Source organism: Dromiciops gliroides, chromosome 3, assembly GCF_019393635.1.
Source record: "Dromiciops gliroides isolate mDroGli1 chromosome 3, mDroGli1.pri, whole genome shotgun sequence".
In the NCBI taxonomy this organism is placed as follows: Eukaryota; Metazoa; Chordata; class Mammalia; order Microbiotheria; family Microbiotheriidae; genus Dromiciops; species Dromiciops gliroides.
In genome coordinates this window covers 347,291,456-347,318,284 of record NC_057863.1, presented here as the reverse complement: position 1 = coordinate 347,318,284, position 26,829 = coordinate 347,291,456, and the positions used below count along the sequence as shown (strand labels likewise).

General features: G+C 41.3%; 1 protein-coding gene across 1 annotated transcript in view; it reads right to left on the bottom strand.

Annotated features, from left to right (window-relative positions):
• ESYT3 (extended synaptotagmin 3) overlaps positions 1 to 26,829 on the bottom strand; it is a 91,076-nt gene that overhangs the window by 4,335 nt on the left and 59,912 nt on the right. The window contains exons 10-20 of the mRNA XM_043997675.1: positions 24,170 to 24,252; positions 22,725 to 22,773; positions 21,033 to 21,122; positions 18,174 to 18,236; positions 17,642 to 17,704; positions 15,483 to 15,551; positions 14,860 to 14,946; positions 14,255 to 14,404; positions 6,348 to 6,817; positions 3,919 to 4,014; positions 2,844 to 2,975 (exon numbers count right to left, since the gene is read on the bottom strand). Of these exons, the coding sequence (XP_043853610.1) occupies positions 2,844 to 2,975; positions 3,919 to 4,014; positions 6,348 to 6,817; positions 14,255 to 14,404; positions 14,860 to 14,946; positions 15,483 to 15,551; positions 17,642 to 17,704; positions 18,174 to 18,236; positions 21,033 to 21,122; positions 22,725 to 22,773; positions 24,170 to 24,252 (1,352 nt within the window). The remainder of the gene's footprint in view (positions 1 to 2,843; positions 2,976 to 3,918; positions 4,015 to 6,347; positions 6,818 to 14,254; positions 14,405 to 14,859; positions 14,947 to 15,482; positions 15,552 to 17,641; positions 17,705 to 18,173; positions 18,237 to 21,032; positions 21,123 to 22,724; positions 22,774 to 24,169; positions 24,253 to 26,829) is intronic.

Below are 26,829 nucleotides of genomic sequence, written 5' to 3'. Positions count from 1 at the left end.
TCCTTGATTTTACAGTTGAGTAAACTCATGCCCAGAGAAGATAAATAATTTGCCCACACTCACATAGGTAAAGTCTGTGTCTTGGCCAAGGTCATACCATAGTAAGTAGAAGGCCTGGAATTTGAACTCTGGCATACAGTACGTGATTAATAAATGTGACTGACCAAACCTAGGTCTTCCTGACTCCAGGGCCCAGTACTCTATTTGTTGTTCTATACTACAGCACATAGAACAACCAAATATTATTTATTTTTACTGACAACTGACACCCAAAGGTTTCTGCTTTGCCAGTGTACCAGAAATATTCTTCATTAGGAAAGACCAGGGCAGCTAGGTGGCTCAGTGGGTAAAGCACTGGCCTTGGATTCAGGAGGACCTGAGTTCAAATCCAGCCTCAGACACTTGACACTTGCTAACTGTGTGACTGGGCAAGTCACTTAACCATCATTGCCCCGCAAAAAAGGAAAGACCTATTAATCGTCATTGCTATAGGCATAGGCTGCCAATAAAATTTCTTTTTTCAGAGTCATGACATGGGTATGAATCATACCTCTGCTATGTATTTACTGTATGACCCTGGTCAAGTCAACCTTTCTGGGACTCAGTTTCCTCACCTACAAAATGAGGGGGATTGCCAAGATAGCCTCTAAAGTTCACTTCCAGCTCTAAATTCATGTTCCTATTCTGTGTAAGCAAATACACAAGCTTGCCTCTCACAATTACAAAGCTTGAATCCCACTTTTTTCTGGATGACTCAGAGTCATCATTAGAAATGAATCATGGGGCAGCTAGGTGGCGCAGTGGATAGAGCACCGGCCCTGGAGTCAGGAGTACCTGAGTTCAAATCCGGCCTCAGACACTTAACACTCACTAGCTGTGTGACCCTGGGCAAGTCACTTAACCCCAATTGCCTCACTAAAAAACCAAAAAAAAAAAAAAAAAAGAAATGAATCATCATACTATGCTATGACGTAGAGATACCTGGAGGGTATTGCGAAGGGAAGGGAATAAGCATTTATTAAGCACCTAATATGTGCCAGGCACTGTGCTATGTACTTTACAACTATTACCTCATTTGATCCTCACAACAACCCTTTGAGGTAGGTGCTGTTTATTATCCCTTTGACAGCTGAGGAAATTGAGGCAACAGAGGTTAAGTGACTTGCCTAATGTCACACAGATAGTAAGCATCAGAAGCTGGATTTGAACTCAGGTCTTTTTGACTCCAGGCCCAGCACTCTATACATTTTGCCAGATAGCTGCCAGCATAGGGTTGAATGCCTATACACTTGATGGCTCCCTGCTGTTGTGCTTTGGAGTTCTTGGATTCACCTGTTATGGTTTCTGGTCCTTCTCTTATAGTACACCAGCTCTTTCTAAGAAAGATGCTATGTGCCAGACACTGTGTATATAAGACAGCAGGTGGGAAAAGGAGTAGGGGTTTAATGATAAACATTTATTCAATTGATTTTTTTCTTATTTGATGTAGGCCCAGGAGGCAGTTAGGTGGCTCAGTGGATAAGGCACTGGGCCTGGAATCAGGAAGACCAGAGTTCAAATCCAGCCTTACGTGCTTACCAGCCCTGTGACCCTGGGCAAGTCACTTAACCTCTGTTTGCCTTAAGCCACTGAAGAAGGGAATGGCAAACCCCTTTGGTATCTTTGCCATGAAAACTGTGCTATGGTCCAGGGGGTCACAAAGAGTCAGGCACAACTGAACAACAACTGCTCAGAAATCAGAGGGCCAAGCTCATATTTTCTCCCACAACTATTTTAAGTGTCAACTGAAGCTGTGTAGAAGAAGGCTTGGTAAACCACAACAATTATGTGATTTACTGTTGTAACAGCTGTGTGCATGGAAGAGTGTGCCCCTTCAATAGTTCTGGCAATTTTGCTGATTGAAAGGGACAAAGATAAATATATAAACAAACATGTAAATGTGTATGAAAAATACTAACAGTCCAAAGAGATAAAACATTTACTCTCATCAGAGTCTGGCTCAGTGACTTGTTTCCCAGTTGCCTACTTCATTTGATGAACTGGAGAACTTTGAGTTAATAACTAGAGAATCTGGAACTCCAGAATTGTTTTGGGATTAGTGGACAAATTTACACTGTCTGGTTATGTCTTACCCTACAGAGATGAGGGTTTAGAAATTGCACTGTCTAATTAGAGTGAGTTCTCTTACTGACATGTAGTTAGCTATTACACATATGGTATAATAACCTCATTTTATTTTATTATTTTATTTTTGTGGGGCAATGACAAGTGACTTGCCTTGGGTCACACAGCTAATAAGTGTCTAGTGTCTGAGGCAGGATTTGAACTCGGGTCCTCCTGAATCCAGGGCTGGTGCTTTATCCACTTTGCCACCTAGCTGCCCCGCCAATAACCTCATTTTAAAGGAAAACATTTCAAGAAGATTTTAGCTCCCAGCTAGGTGAAATTATAGGGAAATATCCACAGAACAGGCAGCTAGGTAGCACAGTACATAGAGCACTGGACCTAGAGTCTGGAAGACTCACCTTCCCGAGTTCACATCTAGCCTCAGACACTTCCTAGCTGTGTGACCCTGGGCAAATCACTTAACCCTCTTTGCCTCAATTTCCTCATCTGTAAAATGAGCTGCAGAAGGAAACGGCAAGCCACTCCAGTATCTTTGTCAAGAAAGCCCCAAATGAATCATGAAGAGTCAGACATGACTGAAAACAACTGAACCACAACAACCCACAGAATGCCATCAGGAAGAGAACATGTAAATGATATGCTCTTTAAACAATATTAGCTGTTCTCCTCAGCTGTCTAAATGTCCCAAAGAATCCTATGCAGCTCAGTCTACTCACTTTTCATCATACTGGGGATTTAGGGTTTTCCGTTTTACTGATGTCTTTTTCCGGCTTGTCCACTTCCTTTCAGGCAATAGGTATACTCGGACATATGGATCAATTCCACTGCTACAAGAGGGTCTCAGATTCCTAGTTCAATTTAAAAGATTTTTTTTTAAAGAAAAGGAGCCCATTAATAATAAGTACAAAGCAGGAATATATTAAGTCAATAATTGTTCAGCTTTAGATTTATGGGTAGATATCAAAGGAACAGACATTGAGATCTGGAAGAGATTCTCCTTTCACCATTTTAGAGATGAAGAAATTGAGGTTCACGGTAAATAAGTGACTTGCTCAAGGTCACACAGAGAGTAAATGACTGAAGTGAGATTTGAACTCCAGTCCTCTGACTCTAAACCTAACACTACATCTTGCTGGATGACTATGACTATGGCTCCCATTTCTATAGGCCTTAATACAATTAGAGTAATTAGGTAGGAAACACAACTTAGTTTTCCCAAAAGCTATATTTATTTGTGTTTGGTGGAGCCAAAACATTTTTTATCCTTGAGAAGTGAGATTTTTCCATTTGGGAAAACAGGCTGTGTCTTACCAGCTGACACAACAGTTCTCACTGGAGTTATATTTGATTAGAGCCTGGTAATCAGAAATTCTGACGAAGGGTTACCCATAGGCACTGATGGAAAGGGTCTACTAAGCAGGCTATTTAGGTCAATTGCAGTGTGCAGGCATTTAAAAACTGTCCACTCTCCATGATAGAAGAGCAGCATAGGCCAGTTAAAAAAGAACTGGCTACGGTGTCAGAAGAAATATTTCAAATCCCACTTCTGGTGCTTATATTGTGTATGTGACCTAACCTCTCTGGGTCTCAGTTTCTTCATCTGTAAATTGAGGAGGTTAGACTAGATAGCTCTTGCTATCCCTCCCTGCCATGGAGCATTCACTTTGCAGACCATATGTATGCACATTTCTTAGTCTATGTGGCTTTCCCCCCGGCCAGCTTCCCTTAACTGCTTTTCAACTACCTGGTTCTCAAGAAAGAGAAAAGAAGTCAAAACCAGAAATATTTTACCTGCAGCCATTAATGAGAACCACGAGGCTATGTCGCAGGGACGTGTAGCGGACAGTGAGCTGAATCTCTCCCAGTGGCTGGCAGTTCCCATCAGTACTGCAAAAACAAAGACTTTTCACTTCTCTGTCCTTTAAACAACATAGACCTTTCTGAGAGATGTGAAGTTGTGCTTCACCCTAAGAAAGCCTAGTGGGTAAAAAGGATGAACTAGCAAATACCCCCTAATTTGTTTTATATGTATTACAAAATGCCTCTTGGTTTTACCAGAAGATTCAGAGAGCAATTCTTTAAATACAAGTTCATAGTGAATTTAAATGGCCAGAGATAAGGGGAGAAAGGTGAAAGAAATTTAAAAGGCTTATGGAGCACTGCCGTTTGAACAGTATCCAGAAAGGAAAATTCAAAATGCTCAGCAAATATGATATAAATAAATAGGAACGTGTTTGATTTACAAACATTTAGCTCCTGTACAACTTTTTTTAAAGCCTGCAAAAAATTCTTGCAGATAATTTTTGCATAATTTCAAAGTTTTTCTTTTAGCATTGTAAAACTCAAGTTGATTTTATAACTTTTTTAAAACATAAGTATTACATTTAGAGCAATTTCTGGCTTTCAGCAGAGGTCAATTTCTATAATGAAATTTCTCCTAAGAAGTTTTCCCTTTAAGTCAAACATCTTATGATTTAAATAAACTTCTTGGTTTTTGTTTCTGTATTTTTTTTTTAAGTGTAGAAACATGCCTGGACAACCCTTTAATCCACATTTTACCAGCAGATGGAGCTCTCAGTAAGGAGAATTCTGGATTCTTGCCTCTCCTTGTTCCTGGACTATTGCAATAGTTTTTAATGAGTCTCTCTTTCTCAAGTCACTCCCTATTCCGGTCCATCCTCTGTTCAGCTGCCAAAAAAGATTCTCCTAATGCACAGGTCTGACTAGATCATTTTCCTACTCAGTAAGCTTCAGTGGCTCCCCATTACCTCCAGGATCAAACATAAAATCTTTTTGGCTTGTAAAGCCCTTTACCACCTGGCCCCATCCCAGCTTTCCAGTCTTCTGACTGTTGACTCCCCCTCCAGGCATCCTTGCTGTTCCTCATTCATAACCCCACTCCATCCCTCAACTTTGCCTATTCACTGTTAGTCCCCCAGGCCTAGAATGCTCTTCCTCTTCTCCTCCTCTCCTCAGGCTTCCCTAAAGGCTGTGCTCAAATGCTACCTTCTTTGAGAGGCTTTCCCCATCTCTTCACCTCCTCTATTTGTACTTTCCCTGGGATATTACCTTCCATCTACACTACATATCTTTGTTTATTTGTTTTATTTTTTTTTTGCGGGGCAATGACTTGCCCAGGGTCACACGGTGTCAAGTGTCCGAGGTTGGATTTGAACTCAGGTCCTCCTGAATCCAGGGCTGGTGCTTTATCCACTGTGCCACCTAGATGCTCCCTACACTATATATCTTGTTTACTACTGTTCTTTGCATGTTGTCTATTTCATTAAAATGTGACCTCCTTGAGGGCAGAGACTGCATTTTTGTGTTTTGTTCTTTGGTGACACAGTGCCTGGTGCATAGTAAATGCTTGATTGATGCTTGTTGGCTGTCATCCTTGGCTTCCTGTTTTTCCATCCAATAAAATGGGAAGAATATTGTCAGCTACCTGAGCTATCAACCAACCAACCAACCAACTAGCTATGTCTTGAGCCCAATGTGGGATAATAAACGTGAAAGTACTTTCTAGGGTAAAATGTATTATATGAATTAAAAGATGCACTAAATGGTCTTTCTCTGAGAGTAGGAATCAACTGTTTGGAGCAAAACTCTTTTTTGGTACTTTGGTTAAATTCTAGTATGTAGCAAGTCTGATCTGAAAGTATCCTTGATATAACCTCTTGTGGGTGTGTGTGTGTGGGGGGGGGCAATGATGGTTAAGTGACTTGCCCAGGGTCATACAGCTAATAAGTGTCAATTGTCTGAAGCTGGATTTGAATTCAGGTCCTCCTGAATCCAAGGTCAGTGCTTTATCCATTTGCTACCTACCTGCCCCATCCTTGATATAACCTTGCAGTTCTATCTTTCTAGGTTTCAAACACACTCCCAGGGCAACTGTTTCTATTTCACATAATTTCAGAGCATAATAAATTGGCTAGAGATTGTCTAGTTCAGCCATCTCATTTTATATATGAAGAATCTGAAACTAAGTGAATGGTCCAGGATGACGAGATGACTTAATTGACATAACTGGTACTAGGACATAGGCTATGGGACTTCTGAGATCAGTCCTCTCTCCACCAAAAGATGCAACGGACATATTCTCTATTAATTAATTAATTACAAGGAAATGTGTGTTCTCATATTTTCTTCACTTGTGTGAAGGTATTTTCACTTTTCTTCTGCTATGAGAAAAAATAATATTCAAGAAGAGAGAAGCATACTCAACGGTTAAGCTGCTTCCTGTCATGTCAAAGCATGAGGAGGCCATGGAGTTGAGTGAAGACAGGCTGGGAGACATCTTTTTATGTGGCCAAGAGAAGGGGGTGGCATGGTGCTTCATAGGTCTAGGTGACTTGATGGGTCCTGGAGAATGGGGGCCAGGGACAGTCAAGAACATGGTTGTTCTGCTTTTGTTCCCCATTTGTTCTTGGGGCCCACTGTCACTGTCCTTGCCTTTGGATTCTGAGACCTTCTCCTGAGGAATAAGCTTAGCAGAGGGATTTGTGTTGGCTTGCTTGGTGTTGGAGTTTTCAGAGGTCTGGGACTGAAGTGGAAGTGTGGACTCATGTTCCTGGGATGGGGATTGGGACTCCTTGTTGACTTCAGATCTCTTGATGAACACAGGCCCTTTCTTCAGGACCTCTGGGCCTGTGTATGGTGTACCTGGTTCCCGATCCTCTACATGTAGAAACTGCAAACAAAACAAACCACTGTATCATCCATGGAATTGGGCTGCCCCAACTTTGGGCATCCATTACCTATCCCATCATCCATTGCCTCCTTGAGCCCTTAAAATCTAGTCTTGATCCCCACCACACCTGCTGTCTCAAAGAATTACTTTGTTTCTATGAAATCCAAAGTACTTTTCTCATCCTTCATTCTCCATCAACACATGGAGAATGATGGTAGAAGACTATGAATGAATATGTCATAAAGCACAAGTATCACCTGATAAAATGCATGTTTTCCCTAGCTATCTCCCATGCGTAAAATGCTTTCCCTCCCCCTCTCTACTTACTGGCCCCCCTTAAGTCCCAACTAAAGTTCCTTCTTCTATAAGAAGCTTTTCTCAACCCCTTTCAATTCTAGGGCCTTCCTTCTGTTAAGCAATTGCTATTTATATGCTGTATATAGCTTCTTTGTATATATTTGTTTGCTTGTTGTCTCCCCTGTTAGATTGTAAGTGCATTGAAGGCAGGGACTACCTTATGTCTCTTTTTGTATTCCTGTGCTTAGCACAGTGCCTGGCACATAGTGCTTAATAAATGTTTATTTTTTATTTATTTATTTATTTTTTTTAGTGAGGCAATTGGGGTCAAGTGACCCGCCCAGGGTCACACAGCCAGTAAGTGTTAAGTGTCTGAGGCTGGATCTGAACCCAGGTAATCCTGACTCCAGGGCCAGTGCTCCATCCACTGCGCCACCCAGCTGCCCCAATAAATGTTTATTAATTGAAATAGTGAGGGGTAAAATCAGTTTGAAAAAAGCTTGCCTGAGTCAGTCTTCATCCAAGTGCCTAACTGTGTCTTCTGCTTTGTGTTTCTTTCTTTAAGTTGTTGTTTCAGTTGTGTCTGACTCTGTGACCCCATTTGGGATTTTCATGGCAAAGATACTGGAGTGGTTTGCCATTTCCTTCACCAGCTCATTTTACAGATGAGGAAACTGAGGCAAACAGGGTTAAGTGACTTGCCCAGGGTCACACAGCAAGTAAGTGTTTGAGGCTGGATTTGAACTCAGGTCTTCTTGACTCCAGATCTTGCAATCTATCCACTGTGCCACCTAGTTATAGGTAACCAAAAAAATGGTGCTGAAGGCTAGTCATTTTTAGCTTTCACAACTATGTTGTGAGTTTAAGAGTTCCTGGGTTCTTGACTTAGTGACCCAGAGGGAGTTGCTTCTTGCAACTACACTGATTCTCAGAGAAGATGTATCACCATCAGGAGAAACTGTCAGGTGGACACTGCAGTTGAAGGGATTAAGAAAACCCAAAAGATACCGTGGCTTGCCAGGAGATCCAGATTTGTGAGTTGCAGACAGTTGCAGGTCAGAAGGGAAAGTGATATCTATTTATCAGTCATTGTTTTCAGTTCTGGGTCTTTGTTTTAGAAAGGACTCCTAAGGAGGCAAGAGTAACCAGATGCTGAGGATCTCTTGAAAGAACTGAGGATGTCTAGCTTGGAAAATATAAAACTCAAAGGCAACAAGAAGCTGTCTTAAAGTATTTGGAGCACTGTATGTAGAAGAAGGTTTAGCTCCACAGGACTAAGGACTAGGAGCAGTCAGTAAAAATGTAATTTTGGTTGATAATAAGGGGGGGGGAGTCCTAATAATTAGGAGTATCCTGAAAATGGAATGGGAGGCCTCAGGAGGGAGTAACTACTTTTTTACTAGAAGTCTTTTTTTTTTGTTGTTGTTGTTTGTCCTTCGTTCTCAAAGAGAACCATGACATCAGGGTGACATCACAACTTGCAATGAATTAGATTTAAGTGAGGGAGGGCTGTGCAAGGTCACCAACATCACTCTTCTGGAGCTATCTGGGTTCAGTGGCAAGAAATAAATCATGATAACTGGAAATGCCCCCGGATGTTTAAGGCAATTGGGATTAAGTGACTTGCCCAGGGTCACACAGCTAGTAAGTGTCTGAGGCCAGACTTGAACTCAGGTCCTCTTGACTTCAGGGCCAGTGCTCTATCCACTGAGCCACCTCCCTGCCCCACTAGAGGTTTTTAAGCAAGGGATAGATGACCATTACTTGGTTATGTTGTAGAGGGAATTCTTATTCAGGTATGGGTTAGAGTAAATGGTTTCTGCAGTATCTCCCAACTCTGAGATTTTGTGGCTCTGTTAAGTGAAATGTCCCTTACAGAAACAACCTCCTCCTGCCAAATACAGGTTTATGAAGAAAGGGGCAGTTATCTCATAGAAGAAATACTGAATTTGAATCCAATTCTAGCCTTCAGGATCACTGTATAGTTACCTATATAACCAGATAGCACACTGGATAGATTGTCAGGCCTGAAGTCAGGAAGACCCGAGTTCAAATCCAGAAATGGAGTTGCTATTAATTAGCTGTGGCCTTGGGCAAGTCCCTTAACCTCTATGGAACTTAGTTTTCTCATCTGTAAAAGGAGGGGGATGGACTAAATGACCTCTAGGATCCCTTCTGACCCTAAACCTACAATCCTATTTCTCTTTAAGTCAAGGGGAAAATGAACGTCATGGAATGTCTCATCATGATATCATTCCCTATTATTAAAACATAGATAGTAAACAGTCACATCCTACTGATAACATTCGGAATAAAAAGGTTCTGAAAACATCTATGGTTTGCTTTTATTATTTTTTTTTTTTAATCAGCCTTTGGCTACCTGGAACCATTACTAGTAAGCATCTTAAATTTTTTTTTTTTGTGGAGGCAATGAGGGTTAAGTGACTTGCCAGGGTCACTCAGCTAGTAAGTGTCAAGTGTCTGAGGCAGGATCTGAACTCAGGTACTCCTGAATCCAGTGCGCCCTGGCAGCTAGGTGGCTTACTAGCTGAGTGACCCTGGCAAGTCACTTAACCCTCATTGCCTCAGCAAAAAAAAAAAAAAAAAATTACTGTTCTCCACCAAAAAAAAAATATTATTTAAAGTGAAAGATTCTACATTTACAAAGGGTTAAGGACCATTGACCTACAAGATAAAGTCAGAACAATCTGCCCCCAACAAACCTACTCCTCCACCCTTATCTTTCTCATTGTTTCTCTAGGAGAATGAATGCTCCGTTTCAATCAGACTGGTCTTTTCACTGAACCGCAAACAAAGCAAGTATATTCCTGACTCTTCAATACTACCTAGGAATTCCCCTTGCCTAGAATTCCTTCCTCTACAATTGTCATCACTGATGTTTACTTAGCATTTTAAGATTTACAAAGCACTTTCCATACTTGATCTCATTCAATTCTCAAAGCAACTCAATGTGGATACTACAGATATTATAATGTTCATTTTGAGGATGGGGAAACTGAGGCTCAGAAAAACTAAATTACATGCCCATGATCACACAGTTACTTGATGTCAGAGGCAGGATTTATACTTTCCTAGTTTGAAACCAAGTATCCCTTCTACCATACCACAGTATTACCAATTCAATTCATTTCAACTCAATCAAGTATTTTAAAATTGTGTTCCAGGCACTGTCCTGGGTACTGATTTTGTTTTGTTTTGACCAGATCTGTGATTTCATTAGAGAAGGGAATTCTCAGTGAGGAGACTCCCTTCACCAATGCAGATCTGCTGCTGTCCTGTAACTATAATTTTAGAGAGTTGGCTGGGGTGTTGAGAAATGAAGGTACTTGCCCAGGATCCTCTGGCCAGTATAGGTCATAGTTGTGACTTGAACCCAGATCTGCCTGATTCCTAAGCCATCTTAGCTACACCAGAAGTGTCAGATTCCCACTTAGCAGGCTGTGAATAGTCAGCAAAGCACCCCAGTGTAGCCAGAACCAGATGAAAATGTAATTGGAAAATGCTTAACAAAATAAATAAAGATAAAATACAATATAGATAATGTTAATGTGTGGTTTTCTAAGTTAACATGTGGCCTGCTAGGACCTGTTTCTATTTGAGTTTGACATCACTGTGCTACATCATGCTGCCCAGTGTGTAGGTTTTGGAGATCCAACAGCACGACCAAACAGCTCCCGCTTTCAAGTAGCTTCCATTCTACCTGGAAGGATCTAGTACACTCCGATTTCTCAGCCTATCTAACCTAACCCAACCTAAAAGGCCTGGTTCCCATGTTAGCCTCCTCCACGAAACCTTCCTTGGTTACTGTAGCTCATGAGAATGTCCTCTTCTTAATTCCTATAAAACTTGCTGTATGCACTACTCATTTGGAACAGACTTCCTTGTGGTTCTTCTCCCATTCCCAGCTCTGGCACTGACGAGGTACACAGAAGAAGAAACTGAGGAGGGGATAGATTATAAGAGAGAGAGACAGAGAGACAAAGAAACAGAGGAACAGAGAGTCAGAAAGAGACACACACAGAGAGACAGAGATACAAAGAGAGACAGAGACAGAGAGACACAGAAAGGTGACAATCAACTCACAAACTCTATTGAGGATGATAGACTTGCTTATGTTGGACAAACTGCAGCAGGAGGGATTTAGGTTATACCAAAATATGGAAGACCCTTACAAAATTTTAGAGTCTGGAAGGGACAATAACCATCTAGTCTAATTCATAAAGGAAGACACATTATAATAATGATATATTTATATCACATTTTAAGGTTTGAAGAGTGCTTTACATATGTTATTTCATTGGATCCTCATAAACTTGTGAGGTGGATGCTATTATTATTCCCGTTTTATAGAGAAGGAAACTGAGGCTGAGAGAGGTGAAGTGATTTGCCCAACATCACACAACTACTAAGTGTCTCAAGGAGGACTGAAACTCAGGTCTTCCTGACTCTGAGTCCAATACTCTATCCACTGCACCAACTAGCATATTATGACATGTTCTCCAAGTGGTTACACAAAAGTATTTGACTACTATCTACATGGAGTAGTTAAGTAAAATCCTGTTTTTAGGGCATGTCACTTCATATCTCTCTGAGATTTAGTTTCCTCCTCTGTAAGATTTAAGGGTTGAACTAGATTTCCTTTTTTTTTTTTTTTTTTGAACTGGATTTCTAACATTCCTTGCCATATCTGAGTCTCTATAATTGGCAGTACTCTATGATTAGGCATAAAAGCTACTCTGTCTAGAACACATGGGAGGGCTTCTATGTACTTATACAGACTATTATCTTCACCTGGACTGTTGTCATCTCTCTACTTTGATACAAGACCCTCTCTCTTCTAAACCTCATTCACAATTGGGAATGCCTGTCAGGTGTCTGCCAACTTAGCTATCCTTGGCATTACTACACATAATTACAAAGGCACTGCAAGTAATTATTTTCTAGCTTTTTAAAACTGAAGGCATAGTAGCCCACTCCTCATAATAGGTAGACTCCAATAAGTTATGTGACTGGATGCAAGAGGTGGCTTTCTATTGCTAACTGGGCAGGAGCCCCTTGATTCAAAACTGAATTGTCCCTTAAAGACAAGGGACAAAAGAACCAAGCTTTGTATCGGCTGTAAAACTTGGAATGCAGAGATAAAGGTGTTGCCTCCATTTGTCAGTGCAGCTGAAGAACAGGAATAGCAAGAAAGAACAGGATTTGGAGTATGTGACCTGCCGTGATCAATAGGAGAAGACAGGGCCTAAAGTTTCTGCAGAAGCTTTGTTGGCTCTTGCTCTCTCTCCTTCCTCATGGGCAAAGGAGCAGAAATCAGTGCTCTGCATCTCTAATCTCGGTTCCTCTCTGTCTTTTTTTCTCCTGGAAGGCAGAACAACAGTTCTTCCTCCTCTCTCTCACTGGGGAGCACAACACCAGGGAGCAGCACTGCTCTCCTTGGCTTCCTTTCTGGGCCCCATTCCTGGCACACACCAGATTCTTCAGCTCCTCTGTAGTGGCTACATGGTAGGCATCTCTATGCCTGGAATGGTAATACATTTCTACAAGGGATCATAGTTCTAGACCTGGAAGGGTTGTCAGAAGATATCTAGTTCAATCTTATCTTTTTATAGATGAGGAAACTGAGGTTCAGGGAGGTCACACAGATAATAAGCATTAGAGATGGGATTTGAACCTAGTTACCTTGACTCCAGGATCCTGGGCCTATGTTCTTTCTACTGTAACATATTTCCTCCCAGGAATGGTTGTGTGTCTTGTATCTTTAACGTTATTAAGAATTATATTTGTCATTTACAGAAGTCATTTTGATGAATTTATATGTTTGTTATGGAACTAAAGAATTTCTCCTAAGGCTGTACGCCTGCTAGGTTCATTAAATGCTTCTCTCTCTAGCAATTTTTCTGTTTATTCAGCAGAGCTCAGCTTGATAAGAGTCCAACTGTCCACTGCTGGTGAATTCCTGTGTTAAAGGCAGCAATGGTGGAAGAAATGCTGTTTGTATAAAACTCAACTTTTTTTTTTTAATCCATGAAAGATTTATTTGAGACAAGCTTAAAATTATCTGTGCTAAAGATGAACAACTTATTAAAAAAATTTTTTTTGGTGAGGCAATTGGGGTTAAGCGACTTGCCCAGGGTCATACAGCTAGTAAGTATCAATTGTCTGAGGCTGGATTTGAACTCAGGTCCTCCTGACTTCAGAGCCAGTGCGCTATCAATGGCACCACCAGCTGCCCTACTTTTTTTAAATACATGTTTAAAAAAAAGCTGAGGCCAGTGTCAGAGTTTTTACCAATCATATGTCACCTCTAGAGATTACTAAAAGCTATATTTGAGTTATGTTTAGGATTTGCTAGTAGCCACCCACGATCTCTCATTTCTCCCCACTCAACTTTTTTTTTCTTTTTTTTTTTAGTGAGGCAATTGGGGTTAAGTGACTTGCCCAGGGTTACACAGCTAGTAAGTGTTAAGTGTCTGAGGCCGGATTTGAACTCAGGTCCTCCTGACTCCAGGGCTGGTGCTCTATCCACTGCTGCCCCACCCACTCAACTTTTTAAAAGCATATTTCAGATAGCTTCATGAAAACAGTATTATTAGCTCCACTTTCTAGATAAGCAAACTGAGGCACAGAAAAGTTTACATAGATGGCTCATTGGCAAATAGTGGTAGAACCAGAACTAGAACCCAGGATATCCTGATTTCTCATTCCCAGCTCCTCTCCACCAGACCAGCCATTCTCAACCTTTTTGATCTCAGGATCCTTTCAGGCTTCCCCAAATTATTGAGGAACCCTCCACCCCCCCAACCGAAAAATTTTTGTTTACATGAGCTATATCTATTGATAGTTACCAGATTAGAAATGAAAATATCTCAGAGCTTTTATAAAAATAGTTTTGACCTTGTGGATCCTTTGAACCCTGGCTTCCACTTGGAGAACTGCTATGCTAGGATCATTCTGCTTCCCTGGACCAGAGGCTCTCTGAGGATAGGCAATTTCTACTTTCCTTTTCTTATATCAGCCCCAGTTCTATGCAGTGGCTGATGTGGCAGGCACTGAGTGAAAGCTTCCTCGCACAGATTGGATGTTAGCTCAGCAGAAGCAGGAAAGAGGGAAACTTACCCGAAGTACCACCTTCATGGAGATGAGGCTATCCAGGCCAGAGCAGTCCAACTGAAATTGCTGCTCAATGGTCATGTCTGGGTAGGTGAGGATCTGGACCAAGGGAATCTCTAGAATACCCAGGGCACACTCGTGGTCATCATCAATCACCTGGAGGAAACAGTGGTCAGAATAAAGCAGGCTGGGGGCAGCTAGGTGGCGCAGTGGATAGAGCACCGGCCCTGGAGTCGGGAGTACCCGAGTTCAAATCCGGCCTCAGACACTTAACACTAACTAGTTGTGTGACCCTGGGCAAGCCACTTAACCCCAATTGCCTCACTAAAAAAAAAAAGAAAAGAAAAAAGAAAAAAAAGAATAAAGCAGCCTGGGCCAGATGTGGAGCAGTAGGAGTTGGCTCCCTCAATGGATCCCCAAAATAAGTCTGTCATCTCCCACTGACCCAGCAGACTACAACAACAACAACAACAACAATGATGACAACAACAACAGAGGGGATTAACATCTTGGCCCTTCCAAGAATGCTCTCAGAAGATATGACGTTAACAGAATCTTGGTTTTACTCTGTAAGAGGCTAAGCCCAAGCCCAAGCCCAAGCCCAAGCAAACCTTGAGGTGTAATTGTTCTGCAGCCACGCTGTAAACAAAGAATGTGAAAGCCTGGCTCCAAATGGGATCCTTGCTGTTGGCACACGTCTGTGAACAAAAAAGAAAACATAGTCAAGCCAATTCTCCATTATTCAGGGGCTTAATTATCCATTTCCAGATTATCCTGGCTCAGATGCACAACTAGCTACTCTTGAAACTATCATAGATTCTAGGTACAAAATTTCATGGGGGAGGTGAGAAAGTGGGAAGCGAGATCCACTGTCAGCAGCATCCCTCTGACCTGCTCCTGTTCTCCACAACAGGCTATTCCTAAATGTGGTCTTCAACCACTGATCTGGGAAATACATTTCTTGAAATCTACTGAGGCGTTCCTTCCCAGCTTCTCTCTATCACTGCCTACATCCGGCAGGCAAACCACTAGTGCAGACTGATTAATAATGGGGCTTATTTCAGAAGTGCTGCAAGCCACCTTGTAGTAAAGATGGAATTCACCTTTCTGTGGCAAAAATCTGTTTTCAGGGGAGTTCACATAGATATAATCATGATTCCTAGATGGTAGAATGGCATAAAATGATGGGCTTCTCCCCTCTTTTCTTCTTGCGTATGCTATGACACACTCCTACCTTACTTGTCTGAGTTGTCTGACCCACACACATCTTGACATAGGCAGAGGGGTCTCTGTCCATCTTGTTCTGTGAATAAAAGAATCAAAAGGAACTCTAAAACCCATTAGTGGAGCTATGAATGGCTTCAACCCTTTTGGATATCAATTTGGAACTGTTCAGAAGTGACTAAATTGTCCATTCTGGGAAATCCATTCTTGGGCATAAACCCCATAGAAATCAAACAGAAAAAGGTCTAAGATATACCAAAATATTCATAGCAACACTCTTTGTGGTAGCAAAGAACTAGAAACAAAGCACCCTCAGACCAGGGAATGGCTTAAGAAATTAGGGCATATGAATTTTTTTTTTTTTTTTAGTGAGGCACTTGGGGTTAAGTGACTTGCCCAGGGTCACACAGCTAGTAAGTATCAAGTGTCTGAGGCCGGACTTGAACTCAGGTACTCTTGACTCCAGGGCCAGTGCTCTATCCACTGCGCCACCTAGCTGCCCCAGGGCATATGAATTTAATGGAATAGGATTGTGTTGTAGGAAATGGTAAATATAAGGAATTCAGAGAAACATGGGAAGCCTTTAATGAATTGATGCAGAATGAAATAGAGAACCAGGAGAACAAAACGACAAAGGTTTTGATTAGTGTAAATAAGGAATTCCACAAAATGGTTGCAAATGTTCAAATTCACATTATCAGAAGTTATAACTATGGAAAATATGGTCATTGTCTCCAACCTAATGAAAATATTCAGTGCACAATGACTACAATAGTGTAAAAGATCACTAAAAGGAAGTTGAACACTAAGTAATTTTAAAACCACAGAAGGTCTCAGAGAATAAATTGGTAATTAAATACACGCCCCTCTTTGCAGCAGTAAAGCTGAGAATACCTGGGATAGAATGTTGTATACACTTTCAGATACAGTCTGTGAATGCAATGGTTTTAACTGTTATTCTTTTTTTTTTTTTTTTTTTTTTTTGCGGGCAATGGGGGTTAAGTGACTTGCCCAGGGTCACACAGCTAGTAAGTGTCAAGTGTCTGAGGCTGGATTTGAACCCAGGTACTCCTGAATCCAGGGCCGGTGTTCTATCCACTGCGCGCCACCTAGCCGCCCCCTTTAACTGTTATTCTTTGTCAAAAGGAAGAAGTCAGTCTTGAAGGGGGATGGCCGTTTCTTCCCAACTGCCTCCTCCCCAAATAGAAAGACACAATGTCTCAATAAAACATTTTTAAAAAGAAAAATCAAAAGGGAAAGGAGAGGTGATTTGTCAATGACAATCTTTGAGGTTTTCTATGGGGAACATCCCTGGAGCTCATAGAATTATTCTTTTGATAATCATCACTTAATACTGTGAGGTGGCCCTTGTGGCTTTTGCCCAGAATTACTCCACTTCTCAATCATTCCTTCCTCAAAGAGTGCCTATGATCAGTTAAGTAAAGAACATGTTCACGTTTACAAGTCACCTGGCAAATATTGTTATTCACCCTGAAGACAAGTTAAGATTCTGAGACCCTTAAGGAAGAAGAGCAGAAGACAGACAAGTATTTGAAGAATTGGAGGGCAAAGCCACTCCTCCCTTTTACATGCTCCATACAACTGAGCTTGTGTACTCTCATGTTTAAACACGTCCTGTATTGTCTGGCCTTGTTCAGGCTGTTTCCTGGCTTGAAGAATCCTCCCTCCTTATCTGTCCAACCCCTACCTATCCTTAAAGCCCAACTCAAACACTGCCTCCTTTCTGAAGCCATCCTTGATTTCCCCCTCTGTCTCCCCTGTTGATAATGCCTTTCCCCTTCTGATCTCATATCACAATCTGGCTTGAAATCTTCTATTGTATTTATCACATATTACTATATTTTTATTTATTTGTTCATGTATTTTATAGACAACACTCTCCAGGAGGGCAGGAACTGGGCCTTTTCAGAATTTGGTATCTTCCCAGAACCTGAAACAGTCCTCTGCACAACAAACACAAATGTTTGTTTGTTGAACTGAATTGTTCTGCTCACAATGCTGTACCAAATTAATAAATATCTGCTTGGTGGTCAAGCCAACAAAGACTTTACCACATGCTGGGATCGTTCTTACTCTGGCCAAAAGGGAAAAAAAAAAGTATCCACAACTTTTACATATTCAAATGAAGAATTGGATCCTAGTACTTACTCTGGCACACCTGGGCAGTTTCTTGGCTCTGTATTCACCATTCATATATTCAAAAGGATTTCTCTACAGCAAAGGTAGAAAAAATACAAATTATCATAATGGATGTGTGAAAAATATATTAGAAGAAAGCACTTGGCTACATTTATTATGTAACGATTAGAATGATGCCACCTGCTGGAGAGCTACCGTAGGAAAGCTCCACCATGAGGAGAAGGCATCTGAGGGCCAGCCATGCAGTTTTCCTTGGCGTCAGGAAGTGATGTTTGCTCCTGGGTACTGTCTATAAAAGAGGTAAGGCTTGCTCTCTTGGTCTCTTTCTGGAAGACCTCAGTGGGGAGAGGAGCTGGAGACATTGGCTCTCTGAGACAGACAGCTGAATATAGGCCTCTTTCTCTCTCTTCACCAAATTCTTATTCTCCTTAATAAATGCTTAAAAGTCTAAACTCTTGCTAAAGCTTATAATTTATTGGCGACCGCTCATTAGATATTTTAGACAGACTAGCCAGAATTTTAGCCCTTATTAATTACTCACTGGTAAATTGCAGGCACCTTCTAGGAAAACGACAAGGATGGCGGTTGAGAGGCCAGTGGGATCCTGTAGACACACACAAACAGCAACTCTTGAAAAACTACCCAAGAAACAGGGGACAGATAGTGATCCTGGAGAATGCTACCTCTGCAAAGGGGCATAAATCTAGCACCAAGGAACCTGGATCAGGAAGTTGTAGATATCTGCTACTCTGTAACCAACTGTTCTCTATGTGTGTGTAGAGGGGGACTAGAACACGGAGGAAGTTAAATTAGATGCAGGAAGAACTTTCCAGTAGAGAGGACACAGGCTATTGAGGGGAGATTTTAGCATTTTCCTCAAAGAATGGGAGACTTTCCATGGATTTGGGAACAGCTAATCAAATGATGACGCATGAATGTAATAGAATTCTACTGCACTAAAAGCAACAATGTCTGATGGATAGAGAAATATGGAGAGGACTTAAATGAATAGACTAACAATAAAATAGAACCAGGATGACAATATATGAAATGTTTACAAGAGTATAAATGGAAACAACAACAACAACAAAAAACCAATCAAAACTGAATGTTGTGAAATCATAATTACAGAGCTTAGACCCAAAGAAGAGATATGAGAAGACACTCTTCTATTTATTTGCAGAGGTTACTGCTATGGGTATGAGCACTATAAATATTGTCATATTTTTTTTTCAATGTGTTGGTGGCAGCTAAGTGGTTCAGTGCTTAGAGCACTGGGCCTGGAGTCAGGAAAACCAGAGTTCAAATCTGTCCTCAGATACTTACTAGCTTTGTGACCCTGGGCAAGTCACTTAACCCTGTTCACCTCAGTTTCCTCATTGGTAAAATGAGCTGGAGAAGTAAATGACAAACCAGTCCAGTATTTTTGCCAGGAAAACCCCAAATGGGGTCACTAAGAGTTGGATACAACTGAACAACAACAACAAAGTTCTCTTTAATTGTTTTCTCCCCCTACTTTTTATTCTTTGTTATCAGGAATGATTCTCTGGGGGGGGCGGGGAGAGGAAAATGTAGTTTCTGTCAAAACAATATATAAGGGGGGCGGCTAGGTGGTGAAGTGGATAAAGCACCAGCCACGGATTCAGGAAGACCTGAGTTAAAATCTTGCCTCAGACACTTGACACGAGCTGTGTGACCCTGGGCAAGTCACTTAACTCTTGTTGCCCCACAAAACAAAACAAAACAAAAAACAAAACAAAAAAAACCCCAAAACAATATATAAGAAGTTTTTATTTTGTTTGGTTATTTTTTAAAGATTAAGGGCAAATCTGATTGGAAAATGGCTAAACCATTTATGTTGCATGATTGTAATGGAATATTATTGACCTATAAGAATAAGAATTTGGAGAAGAAGAGGAAGACTCATGTGAAGTAATATAGAGTTAAGTAAGCAGGATCAGGAAAACTCATTCATTCATATTTTCTCTCTCTCTCTCTCTTTCTCTCCTTCCCTCCCTCCCTCTTCTTCTCTCTCTCCTTCCCTTTCTTCCTCCCTCCATATATATGTATACATACACACACACATGTGTGTGTGTGTGTGTGTGTGTGTATATATATATATAATACGTAAATGACTATAACAGTGTAAGAAAAAATGAAATTAAACTGTGTAGTTACAGTGATCAAACTCAATCAGGGAGAACAGATGCTAAAATGCACCTCCCTCCCTTGCTTGCAGAGGTCGGAAGCTATGGGTATGAAATGTAATATCTTCTATCAGATCCAGTTGATGTGTTGGTTAGTTTAGACCTCTTCTTAAAATTATTACTATTATTTTGTTACAAGGAATGGCTTGTAACAAATGGCAGGGAGAAGTAGCAGTTGATTTTTTTAAAAACTAGGGAAGAGTCTAATCCTTCTAAACCTGATTAGGAGCTAGCCTGCTAGAATTAGGGAGATTAAGTGAAGCCAGGGGGGAGAGATGGTCAGGGAGAAGAGGGGTGGGTCAAATGACTGAAGGTACCCGGTAAGGACAAAAAGTAGGTCATTGTGAGTAAGAGAGTTAGAGAAGTGAAGGGAAAGGAAGGTCTGGTCAGAGAATAGAATTTCAAAATTTCAGTTCTGGAAAACAGAGAAATTCCAAAAGATGACAAAGCTCAAGATATGCTCAGGCTAGTATGGGGCCACAATGGGGTGAGGATGGAGACTTGAGTAGGTTGAAGAACTGGGTGGTCAGATTGCTAGCGGGATCATCGCCATGAACAATTGAAGTCTCCAAAGAAGATGGAACAATATGAGTACCAAAAAAAAAAAAAGTAGCAAATACTGTCATTTTTAAGAACATTTGTTAGTGTGATTTGAATGTTAGTAGATGACGAGGAACTAGGATTATGTAAAGAGATTAGATTCATCTCATAAAAGGAAAGATTGTTTAGGGATGGTAGAAAAAATAGAATTGGACGTCAAATGGTATGTCCTTTCCAAACAGTGTGACACACTATAGTACAAAGAACACTGATTTGTGGAGTTAGAGGATTTAGGCTTGAATTTCAGCTGTGTGATCTAGAGCAAGTGAATTAGCCTCTGGGGACCTTGGCTTATTTACATGTAAAATAAGGGGACTGAACAGTTGATCTCTAAAATTCCTTCCATTTCTAAATTCTACAAACTTATGATATCTCTAGAGCACTTAATAATTCTGTTACCTCACTCATGGCAGTTTCAATTTGTCCAGTTGGGCTGATTCAAATTCAGAAACCTAACTAGAAGGCAGGTGACCCAGGACAATGGTCTTTCAAGTTTTACAAATTTGAATTCTGCATGGGTTTTCTGGCTTGGGAGCCTGGGATAGGTACAGTAGGAAAGTGATAAGGAACTCAGACAGCTGAACCACACTCACCTCCGCCATAACTTCTTGGTAGGTGGTCAGAGAAAGCCACTCAAGCTTCAAATGCAGCTGTCCACTTGTGGTGTTGTTCAAAACAAACCACTGCGAAAAGAAGAGGAAAATATAAAAGAAGGTAGGAAATACATCCATTAACCCCAGGGAGCCTCCTAATACCAGATAGAGTCCTCCCCATGTATTCTGCCACTGCATCTAGGCTAGAGGGCCTTTATTTATACTAGAGGATCTTGGGAAAGAGAACAAGATGTCTGTTATGGGAACTTCAAGGAAGGACTTTTGACTCAGTGATTTGGAATTGGGATCCTAGGAAGAAAAAGAATCTGCTAAGGGTTGGGACTCTAAATTGGTTCTTTTCTTGCTCAGTAAAGCAACTATGTAATTTAAAAAGCTCTAGTCTCTCCTTTCCACTCCCAACATGCCCTCTTCTGGTATTTCTGTATGCAGACAGTATGGTGCAGTAGAATGAGAACTGGATTGAAAGTCAGAGGACCTGTGTTTGAATCCTGACTCAACCACTTACTACCAATGTGACCTTAGGTAAAGTTACTTCTTTAAGTCTCAGTTTCCCCATATAATATGACAACTACTTGACTGTTCCTCTGCTTGTCATATGTTTAGTATTCAACACAGAGCTTCCCAGGACTCAAGAATGGTCCTTGTTACTTGGCCACACTGATCCATACAATGATCTAAGACAATTCCAAGGGACTCACAATGAAAAATGCTATCTACCTCCAGAGAGAGAACCAATAGACTGTGAGTGCAGATCGAAGTATACTTTTTTCACTTTATTTGTCTTGAAAATTTTTTGTAACATAACTAATATGAAAAAATAATTTGCATGAATTCACATGCATAATTTATATCATATGGCTTGCTTTCTCAATGGTGGGGGTGAGTAGGAGGGAAAGAATGTGGAACTCAATTTTTTTTTAAGTGTTAAGAGAGACAGAAAGAAAGAGCATAAGAGATAGGTCGGGGGGAAAGGGAGGAAGAGAGGGAGAGACAGAGACAGAAAGAGGGAGACACACAGAGAGAGATAATGGCTCTTGTTCCTGTTAACTTTTCCAATGAGATTTCCTCTAAAGCAGAGTTTCTTAATTGTGTGTGTATGTGGGGGGGATGTACCCCTCTGACAATCTTGCACTTCCTTAGAATGTTTTAAAATACATAAAATAAAATACATAGGATTACCAAGGAACCCAATTATATTGAAACACAGTTATCAATTTTTTGGGGGGTGGGGCAATGAGGGTTAAGTGATTTGCCCAGGGTCACACAGCTAGTGTCAAGTGTCTGAGGTCAGATTTGAACTCAGCTCCTCCTGAATCCAGGGCTGGTGCTTTATCCACTGTGCCACTTAGCTTCCCACAGTTATCAAAATATTTAAAAACAAAACAAAAAAACCCAACCCAAAACAAGTTCATGGACCCTAGGTTAAGAACACTTTGCATCTATCTGCAATAGAGATGTCCTGATGAAACATAGGGACACTGTGAATGTCTGTCTCCTCAGAAAAGGGTTATGCCAGTTAAACTGAAGTAACTGGGACACATTCCCATAATCCAGTTCCAAGGTTATACCTACTGTTAGGTTAAAGGGTTAGAAGAAGGGGGAAAGGTTATCCCTGGCTGCTGGCCTGTCCTGACTGAGTCATTCCATGGAGTCCCAGCACAAAGACTTTACCTCATCCACCATGCTGTTCTTCATGACATCTCCAAGATTGATCTGGAGGCTATAAGACAAAAAGGAACTTTGGTGATCTATTTCAGGTTCCTGGCCATCTTCCCCTTAAACTGCTAGCTTCTCTTCACTATAGGTAGACCCACTCCTCACTTTCTGCCTTTGGCTAATTACAGTGAGGGAGAGGTGCAGTTAGGTGGCACAGGAGCTCAAGGACTGGAATCAGGAAGATGCATCTTCATGAGTTCAAATCCAGCCTCAGACACTTAGTAGCTGTGACTACTAAGTGACCAGGGTTAAGTCACTTAACCCTGTTTACTTCAGTCTCCTCATCAGTAAAATTAGCTGGAGAAGGAATGACAAACTACTATAGTATCTTTCTTAAGAAACCCCCAAATTGAGTCATGGAGAATTGGACACTATTGAAAAATGACTGAATAAAAAAAAAAACAACAGTGAGGGAATGGTGAGAAGGTACAAAGCACTATGCTAAAGTAATTTTGCAAAGTGGTCACACTGTATCTCCAAATATGCTTGTGAAATGAAAGCCTAGGCAAGTTTCATGTAAATATTCATTTAAATTCACACCCTAGTCCTCATGTACAAGTGAGCTTGGCAAAGCATTTCTTGTTGGGCTGCACTCCTGAGGCATCAGGGAAGCAGGACTTCTAGGAGGACAGAGGCCTTTGAACTAATTTACAATCCCTCATGTAGCAGGGATGCATACAGGTATGGGGTGGGATCATAGACTAAGAGCTAGAAGGAAGCTTAAAAGCCATCTGGTCTTCCCTCATTTTACAAATGAGGAAACTGAGGTCCAAGAAACTAGAAGATAATTACCTTAGGTTGTGGGGTTTTTTTGTTTTTGTTTTTGTTTTGTTTTGCTTTGTTTTTGTTTGTTTGTTTGTTTGGTTTTTGGAGTCAGAGAATAGGATACTGGAGACACAAGAAATGTCCCAAGAGTTGAAGGCCATAGGGCTGTGGATTTTTCCCCCTTTTAGAGATTAGGTCTTCCTATCTTTCCCAGGCTGGAAGTGCAGGGGCCACTCAAGAGCCTGACCCCACTGCTGATTGTCATGGAAATTTTGATCTCCTTATTTCCAACCTGGGCTAATCTGCCCCTCTTTAGGCATGCTGGTAGCCTCCTTCTTCCCACTGATTCATCATATTGGTGCTAGATTTAGCACAGACACCTGATTGGCTTTAGCCCTTCTACATCCCAGAATTCCCAGACTCAGTCAACCCACAGGCCTCAGCTTTCCCAGTAGCTGAGATTACAAGTAAAATCACCAGGCCTCACAAAGGATACAGTTTTCAGTTGGGGGAAGGAAGCAACAGAAATCTAAGTCTTTGAGCTCCTCAGTCCAATACCCTGGTACCCTTGAAGTAGTGGTTAGCCTGAGTAAAGGAAGTCTGTCATTGTGGGCCCACCCTAGAGTTATCCTTACCTGCCCAGAAAGTCATCTTTATCCGTATCTTCATCATACAAATCCACTTCCAGGTCCTGGCCCGGGACTTCATAAACTATAAACTTCAGAAAAAGAAAAAGTTTCTTTGGCAGTGCAATGGGTAGGTGGTATATCCTTAGGATTTGCAGCAACTTCCCTCGTAAGTGGGAGAAAAATATATTTCACCTTCCCCTACCCACTACCCACATGCCTACATAGCAATTCTTGTCATTCATACTAAAAACATTTTGATTTATCTAGGATGATTATTTTACAAAAGTTTACATGCTTTATAAGATATATGAAGATAATCTCTTCTTGGAGAGATCATTGAAGGCAACCAAGATGCTTTTCCCAAAGCCATGGTACCCTACATCTAATGCTGGGCACTGGTCAGAAAGACTAGGCCTCAGGTGACTGCTGTCAGGCAACTTCTTCCCAGAAAAGTGAAATCATATGATTTAGAGGTCTTAGGGACCAGTTAGTTCAACCTCTTCATTGTACAGATGAAGAAACTGTGGCCAAGAAGTGAAACAACTTTCTTCAGGTCTCAGCCAGAACAAATTTTCTCTCAGGTTCCCATGTCCATGTCCCATTGCTCTCTGGGAAATTCACATCATGGTTGAGGATGGGAATAGGGGAAGAATGACGAAGACAGGGGGAGAGAAAATATGGGTCCCTATTTCTGGAGAATGTAAGATGTGGGCAGAGAGGGAGAGAGGTATTGATTGGGCAGGCTAACTCACCTTTTGGGTTTCTTTTTCTAAGGGAGAGTATCTGAAAGAGTCACAGTCATCTTAATAAGGAGGAAGAATAGTCACCAACTAGCTACCTGAACTTAGAACCTTTACCTCCTCTCTGGGCCTCAGTTTCTTCTGTAAAATGGGGGTTAGGAGACCTTAGATGACCTCTCAGCTCTTGCTCTGTTTTCTTATGATGTCTAAGGTCCCTTCCAGGCTTAACATTTTATGATTCTAGATCAGAAATTCTGATAATGGTGACATAAGCTGATTCACAGAGGACAAGGGAATAGTACCTTCCAGAAGATTCATTTGAAGGCAGTCTCTGTGTTGCCAATTTCCCCCAGTGATGAAGATCTACTGAATGGGGGGAGGGAGAAACCTCACAGACCCACAGGCAGGCAAGGTAGGTAGAACCCCTACATAGTATGATCTAATAGAAGTCCCAGGTATCCTTGGGTATCCAAATCCCTCTATTCAGCTCAAATTAACTCATTCTCTGATAAGAAAGGCTCCATTCCTGACAGTCTTAACTTTCCTTAACATGCCACACTCACCCTGGAAAATTTTCTCTATCCATGGACTTCTCACTACATACATACTACCCTGTGGTCAGGTCCTCTGATTCTCTAGTTCCTCATACACTCCCATTTTAAGGAAAACAATCAGATGAGCCATGTATTTCTTTCTAGGCTCCACTCCTTCTTTCTATTCCTTCTTTACCATCTCTACCTTCTACACACTTTTCAGTTTCCTTTTTTGTATTATTTTTCCCCATTTAGAATATAAGTTCCTTGAGGGCAGGGACTATCTTTGTTTCTGCTTGTATTGATTGTTGACTTGTCTTGTCTGGATCTCTGCTTAGCCCGAAACACATTCTAGTTTGTATCATGTCTATATGTGTCCTATCTCCATTGGATTATATGCTCCTGTGGGAGTGAACCAGTTTAGTACCTGGAATGCAGTAGACATTGAAATGTTTGTTGAGTTGAATAAAGTCCTATGCCCTTGGGTTTCAGGCAGAAAGGGATCTCTGCTTCACAAAAACATTGTATGGCTTTCTCACCAGTCACACACACACACACACACACACACACACATAAACAACTGATTCATGTTTGACATTCTTAAGATAAGGAATAATAGCTCTCATCACGCAATTAGAGAAGAGGCATAAAATGCAAAAATTCCTAGGAGAAGGAACTTAAGGCATAAAGCACTGGTGTCCTTTAGAAGTCTGATATTCCCACGGAGGATGAGGAAGAAATAAAACCAAACCTATGACCATACAATACCTCAGTCAACACCCAGCCCAGTGTTGTGCAATGGCCCCCAACCCCACACTCTCCCTTGTGCCAACTTTTGGTGTTGAGTGATTGGCAAACCTGCCCCCTTGGGTTACCTCCAAATGTTGGTTCTAAAGTATCCTAAGACTTTGACCCTATGCCAACACTTAATGATAACATTGTCCTACTCCTGCCCCTGGAAAAGATAACCCGGCTGCCTGGTTATCTAAGGCCAGCCAGCAGCCCCATTGATCCAGTGTAGTAAAGTTCTGATATCAGGAAGTCCTTCTGGGTCTCTGACTTACTGAAACTCCCTTTAGGCAAGATAGCTTTGGCTTGGTCATGAAAGAACTCCATAGCTCTTAGGGCTTGAAGGTGGTTTGAGTGGCTGAGGGAAGTGGTGAAACTCTCCGAGAAGAGAACAGCTAGCTTTTTCTAGGATGGTCTGGCCAATCAGCCTCATGAAAGGCTAGGACAGGACCAGACAGACTCTCAAGGCTGTGTCTCACTTTGTGAGGCTCTAGGAAAAATCATGCTATAAATCACAGCCATCAGACCCTTTGATGGTGAAGAGCACACAAAGTGTTAGAAGCAGGTGGAAGCAGGAGGGTCCAAAATGAAAATGGGGAGACAG